Source organism: Capricornis sumatraensis, chromosome 19 (genome assembly GCF_032405125.1).
Source record: "Capricornis sumatraensis isolate serow.1 chromosome 19, serow.2, whole genome shotgun sequence".
NCBI lineage: Eukaryota > Metazoa > Chordata > Mammalia > Artiodactyla > Bovidae > Capricornis > Capricornis sumatraensis.
The window spans coordinates 72,576,291-72,583,240 of record NC_091087.1 but is presented as its reverse complement, the minus strand read 5'-3'; the positions used below and the strand labels follow the sequence as shown (position 1 = coordinate 72,583,240).

The 6,950-nt window shown below is 62.0% G+C and overlaps 1 protein-coding gene across 1 annotated transcript; it reads left to right on the top strand.

Annotated features, from left to right (window-relative positions):
- Positions 1 to 351: 351 nt before the first annotated feature.
- On the top strand, positions 352 to 4,341 carry RTL1 (retrotransposon Gag like 1). Its single transcript, XM_068990992.1, has one exon. The coding sequence runs from the start codon at positions 352 to 354 to the stop codon at positions 4,339 to 4,341; it is 3,990 nt and encodes a 1,329-aa protein (XP_068847093.1).
- The last annotated feature ends 2,609 nt before the right edge of the window (positions 4,342 to 6,950 follow it).

Genomic DNA, 6,950 nt, shown 5'->3' with positions numbered 1-6,950 from the left:
GCCACAGAATTTATGAACTGTGAATTTCTCACAGCCACGGGGGAAGCAGGCAGGCCAGACGGGCAGAATAAGCCTCGGAGATCAGGTGCAAAGGTCAGGGGGGTTGAGGATCTTTTCTCTCCACAGGATGCCCTAAGTTAGACCCAGGGAGGTTCCCCCCAGCTTCAGACTAGGTGAGCATCTGACTTGTCCTAGAGACCCTGACCTCATGAGACCCCTAAACCACTGCCTTTCTTCCCCCCACTCTTGCCTCTCCCCACTGCCAGGTTCTGATCTCTGACGTCCCAGGCGCTGACCAGACGCGTCACGACCTTACCAGTCTTCAGAGAACACTCCTTTCCATCCGACGAAATGATAGAACCCTCTGAAGACTCATTTGAGACGATGATGGAGCGTAAGAATCCATCATCAAAACAAATGGAGTCCTCCGAGGGCTCATCCGAAACCACCGTGGAGACGCCGCCAGGCGGCAGAGCGGAGGCGGCGGGGCTGGCCGGCGGCCTGGCCCAGGAAACGGGAGAGCAGTCCATTGACCTCCGCCAAGACATGGAGGAGCCATCCAGTGGCCCACATAGGGAAATAAAGGATCCACCCAATGACCTACTCCAAGACTTGGAGGAGTCATGCGAGGGTTCTCATCTGGAAGAGGGGGGTCCATTCAGTGGGGCACCTGGTGGAATGGAAGAAGAAGAGGACAACCCATGGGAGTCCCAGGAAGACCAAGACTACTACACTGACCTGGCTGAATCGGAAGAAGACGAGAGTCCCGAAGAGCCAGACAGCTCAACAGTGGAGGTCATGGGCATGGTGAGGTCCATCATCTCTCTGTATTTCCGGATGCAAGACCTCAGAGAGCAGCAGCGAGTGGCGGAAGAGATCCTGATGAACGCGATCAACAAAGGCCAACTGCCGACCCCGAAGCAATTCTCAGGTGATCGCAGAGAATACCATGAGTTCATCGTGCTCTGCCAGCTGATCTTACAGAGCTACCCAAGAGTGTTCTGCAACGACCGCCTGCGAGTGGGGTACGTCATCAGTCACCTCTCGGGCATGGCTATGGAATGGGCCAGCGACCTGGTGGAGAAAGAAAGCTCCATGATTGACGACTTCCCAGCCTTCCTGGAAGCCATGAACGACACGTTTGAGTACCGCCAGGCCCTGCGGGTAGCAGAAGATGCCATGTTCAACCTCAGGCAGGGGGACCGCGCCGCCATCGAATACATCAACGAGTTCCAGAGCCTCGTACCCACCTTGGGCTGGCCAGACGAAGTCCTCCAGGCCCACCTGTGCCAGGGGCTCAAAGAAGACATCAGGCAGTATCTGTTCCGCATCCCGCAGCCGAATTCGCTGGAAAACCTGATTGCGCTGGTCCTGCAGATAGAGGACAAGCTGGCTGAGAGAAGGGCGATGCTCAGGCTGCCCCCGGAGGCCCGCCCACGGCACCTGACCTGGCTCGACTCACCTGTTCCCGAGAGGTGGACCGTGAGCACCTGGCTGCCCAACGAGTTCCACCCTGGCATCAAACGCAACCACCTCTTCCTGCTGCTCCTCGTGAGGGTGAACCCCTACCACAGCGTGGCGGTCCAGGCCCTGGTCGACTCGGGAGCGACCAGCAACTACATGGACGAGGGGTTCGCCCAAGAGCACTACGTGGAGCTCTACCAGAAGCCCTACGCAGAGTCGGTCCAGACCGCGGACGGCTCGCTGGTCGGCAACGAACCCGTCTGGCTCTACACCGAACCCCTGGTGTGTTTGCACCAGAACCACCAGGAGTCCCTGGAATTTGACATCGTTGCTTCATCCAACTTCTCCGTGATCCTAGGCATCAAGTGGCTCCAGCTCCACGCCCCCGACATCGACTGGGTCAAAGGCCGCTGCACCTTCCACTCTCCCTACTGCCTGAAGAATTGCTTCCGCCCGCCCCCACCATGCATTGCTCTGGAACACCATGCCATAAGCCTACTGCCCGGATTGCCACACCAGTACTCCGACCTGGCCGACGTGTTTAACCCGAAGGAAGCAGATGAGGAGACTTCCGACCAGCCAAGCTCAGACGGATCCGATGATCTTTCTGAATCAGAGCCCTCTGAGCTTCAGCAGGCTGGAGACAGTGATCAAAGCGAGGAGACCTTTTACGACTGCGCCTCCACCGCGCCGTGGGAACCTGTGGGTGCCGGGGTGCAAGAAAAAGCCAAGCAGGAGGAATTCTGGGACCTGCAGGACATGCTGACCAGCAGGCATGACTACATACAGATGATTCCAGAACTGTTCGACCAGTTACACGGAGCTACATGGTTCACCAAGCTGGAGCTGCGTGGGACCATCGTGGAGGAAAGCATGGACATACACCAGACAGAAGACGTATGGAAAGTGGCATTCGGTTTGGAGCTCCAAGAGATGGCGAGCTACCAGCCCTTCCTGATCTGCGCAGACCCTATCATCCCCCAGGGCGTGATCCACGTCATCCTAAAGGACATGATCGGCCTCTTTGTCATCTCCTACGGGCAGGACGTCCTGGTCTACTCCATGAGCCAGGAGGAGCATTACCACCACGTGCGCCAGGTTCTGGTCCGCTTCCGCTACCACCACGTCTACTGCTCCCTGCAGAGAAGCCAGTTCCACCGGCACACTGCCGAGTTCCTGGGCTTTGTCCTGACCCCCAAGGGGGTGAGACTCAACAAGAGCATCGTCAGCACCATCACAGGGTACCCCACCCCAGGCTCGAGGAAGTCCCTGCGAAACCTCATGGAATTCGCCTTCCCCTACCGGCACTTCGTGGAGCGGTTCGCCGACATCACAGAGCCCCTTGTGCGGCAGCTCCGGGCTGACCCGCCTTTCTACTGGGGTGACGAGGAGCAGGAGGCCTTCGTGGGCCTGAAGCGGGCGTTCCGCAAGGCGCCCCTCCTCTACCACCCCAAGCCCCAGAACCAGTTCTACTTGCAGACGGGCGTCACCAAGACGTCCCTGTACGCCAGCCTGATCCAAATGGACAAGCGGACTGGCAAGGAAGTGTGCTGCGCTTTCTACTCCCGCAACATCTCCCCGATGGAGGTGGAGGCCTCGCCGGCGGAGATGAAGATCCTTCCAATCCGGGCTGCCTTCATGGTGTGGTGCCGCTACCTGGAGAACACCGAGGAGCCCATCATGATCCTTCTCAACAAGGAGGATCTAGCCTCTCTGAACAATGACAGGCTCACCGTACTTCTCCCCGGCCACTGGGTCTTCTTCTTCGCCCACTTCAACTTCGACGTCAAGGAGATGCCAACATCGGAGGACGCCCAGCCCCTGCCCCGCCGGCAGAGACTCCGCGAGAGGGCCCCGCAGCGCCGGGCCGCCACCACCACCAGGCCAACGATGCTTGTCACCATGCGGGGGCCCCCTGGGGGTCAGTCCCCAGAATCAGAGGACGAAGAGGAGAGTGAAGATGCCCTTCACCCAGACGAGCCCGACGGGCAGAACCTCCAGCAGGGGTTCCTGGCGCTGATACCCGTGGACCAGATATTCAACAGCTTCCTAGCCCACTTCAGCATGGCCCAGATCAGGGCAGTCATGCTCCACTTCTACCGAAGCCTCCTGCTCTGGAAGAACCTCCTGGCCATGGCCGCGCTCCTCGTGATGCTGCGGTTCAGGAGGCGCCTGGCCCTGCTGCCCGCGCCTGCCGCGGACCCAGCCCGGCCGCCCCCACAGCGCTCTCTACGCCTCTTCCTGGACGCGTCCCTCCTCACCAGCAGCGGCATCGCCAGCGCCGTCACCCAGCTGTTCACCCAGATGCCGCCTCTCGTAGGCGCCAATGCCCTCCCGCCCGAGGAGCTGGCCGAGCTGTTCCTGGGCCCCAGGCCCTGGCAGCTCCACGCCCCGCAGGGCTTGCGGATCACGCCCAGGTTCTGGCAGATGCTGTGCCAGTTCTTCGGCATCGGGGGCCCTGCCCTCGAGGGCACCCAGACCCACCCGAGCCCACGCCTGGCGCCGCACGTCGAGGGTGCCGATCGTGTCGTCTTGCGAGACGCCCTGCAAGACGACCTGCAACGTCTCCGTCAGTGTGGCCTGCATGACGGCCTGCAAGACACCTCGCAGGACGCGCAGGGCGGCGCGTGGGCCCGCGGGCCCCTCCAGCACCCTCCCACCCAGGCCGAGGCCCCGGCCCGCCTGGCCGACGTCCGCAGCACCCGAGGGCTCTCCATCGTGACCCACCGGGAGCTGATGGCCAGAGCCCTGACCGACTTCCTGGCCGCTGTCTCCACCCAGGCTCTGCCTACCCTGGTCGAGGCAAGCCCACCCAGCGAAGGAGCCACCCTGGAGGAAGTGCCCAGCGACTCCGACGAGGATGCTGACCTCGACTGAGCGCGCCTCCTCCCCACCACCCTGCCGCCCCACAGAAGCTCCCTCCAGCACCTCCCCGTGCCTCAGCCTGCTTCGCTCAGACCCCTGCACCCCCTTCCTGCCCCTCATGACCCAGAGGGAACCACCTGAGAAAGGGCACGCAACCGACTCAGCAACCAGCAACAGTTTCTGTACCAACGGACCAACAACCGGACTATTCCACCACCAGAGACCCAGAGCCAGCTCAGGGCTACACAATTCCGTCTTAATTCAACAGGTGCCAGGTCTGCAACTGGGCATGAGATCAATGAGAAGAGGGCAGTGATGAGCAGGAAATGACCCCATGACCCAAGGCCAGGTGAAAACTCAGCACAGCAAAGGCAGCCAAGCAAGCAAGTGCCAGGGACCCGCCACCCCCTGGAGTGGCGAGGGGCCGCCTTGGGCCACCATGGGACACTGACCTCGTGTGCCCCACTGGCTTCTTCTACCTCCACAGCGGTGCTCCTGCTACCCGGGCCCCGCCCCCCTGCCCCGACGTCTCGTGGTGTGTGCCGTGGTGCCTTCCCCACCCCCGCCTCCCTGCAAAGCAGCGCCCGCCCACCAGTGCCCCCCCAGTCTGGTCCAGCTCCCTCAACACTGACTGTCTGACCCTGACCTCCGGCTCTCACCTGGATGGTGCTGCTCCACAGAGGGTCCCGACGTACCAGTACTTACCAGAGTCGCATCCTCAGGAGTCCCCCACGACTCCCGGGACACTGATGGGGTGACCTTGCCCGGTGCAGCTCCCTCCTCCGTCCCCCAACACTGACAGCACAGAGGCCCGGAGGCGGAGGGGCTCTGAGGGAGACTGAGAGACTGAGTCAGCCAGCAGACTGTGCCAAGTAGCTAAGAGGACTCCTACCAGACCACCGCTCTATGCCACGGGGAGGAGACCCCGCCCCCAGCCCTTCCCCCTTTGCCCCTTCCCACCCCCCAAAATAAAGCAGAATAAAAGATTATCTGACTTTGTGGTTTGTTCCCAAGGTGCAGGATGGGGCGCAGACAGGGCAGCACGTGGAGTGGGGCAGGCGTGGGGAAGACAGGCCCACCCGGCGCCTGGCACTCTGTCTGGGGGAGGCGGATGTGGGGAGGGACCCTGGGAGCTGCCTCTTCCCGAGGGCCTGGATTAGGGACCCCAGAAACTCAAGTCCCAAATTTTCCCACAAGAGAAATGAGGGTGGGGTGGGGGGTGGGCTGGGCTCTTCCCCCTCAACTCAAAGGGTCTGCAAACCAAGGAGCCTTGGCCTCAAGCAACTCTCCCACTATCACCCCTAGTCAGAAGGTCAAGGTCACACTGCCCTAAAGATGGCAGAAAGGCTGTTCTGAGGGTGCACTGCCCTGGGAAACGGGGAGGGGGTTCCAGGTGAATGGGGACAGCGGGGAGGGGGCGCTCAGGCCCTCAAGGCCCACTTACCCCCAGCCTGGCCCATGCTGACCCAGAGCCCCTCTGCCTGGCCGCAGGGCCCACCCTTGGACCTCCCAGAGCACAAACTGCCCCCCCCTCCACACTGAGACCACTCCTGGTGGGGGACAGGGAACCTCCACTTGGGGAGGGGTCCAACACGGAGCATGTCATGTGCCCCAAGGGTGCCCTCTCAGCTCAGCTCTACCCCTGATGGCGGCACCATGAGACCACCAAGCAGGTCTCAGGTTCAAAGCCAGGGGCTCCGCTCTACCTCTGGGCTTCCCTCCGCCCCGGGCCCCCACTGGCTGCCCGCAGCCCTCTCCCAGCCTCCGTCTCCTTGTCTGTCGCTCGGGCCCATTGGAGCTGCTGTTGCCACGGAAGTCACACTCTAGTTCTGTCCTCCACTGCACCCCGGGCGCTTATGCAGAATAAACTCCGGAAACCAAGGCCCAAAGAGGGCAGGTGGCCTGAGGGTGGCTGTGAAGGGGTCAAGAACAGAGCCAGGACTGGTGGCCTCGGCCCTCTCCCCCTGGGCCCTCCACCCCACCACGCCCTGCACACATACTGTCACAGGACCCAGGGGCAACCCCATAAACAGCCACCATCACCATGGCCCCAGGAGCCCAGGCCACCCCATTCCTGTCCACTCCCTTAAAACAGCCCCAAGAAGCCAGCCCAGGGTTCTCCCCAGGGGGCAAGTCCCAGGGCTCAAGGTCAGGGGCTCATCTCCAGGAACCCCAAGTCCCCCTAAGTGGCCCTGCCCCTAACGTGCTGGCTGGCCCTGGCTGGTAGCCATCTGGTCTTCAGGCCTGTTCTTCCATCACCAAATGTAGGGGGAGTGGGGTAGGAAGAGGGGAGGGGGTCCTCAGGGGCAACAAGACACAACTTCCAAGGGTCTCTGGTTCCTAAAATCCCCTGTTCCCAGGTGATGTGCTTCTGGGGTCTCCCAAATCCCTCGGCGAGGGGCAGGGCCTGGGGGCACAGGGGGGAAGCCATGCCCAGTCCCCGCCCCACCCCCAGCTCAGCTGTGCAGGGGGAGGGGCAACAGGACGACCTCTCGGCCAAGGTCAATTTCGTCACTGAACAACCCAGCCATGCCCAGATGTAGGGGCCCAGACGCCCACCAAGGTGCACCCGCTTACCCAGGTGCCAGCCCCAGTGGGATCACCAGCACCATCATGCCGGC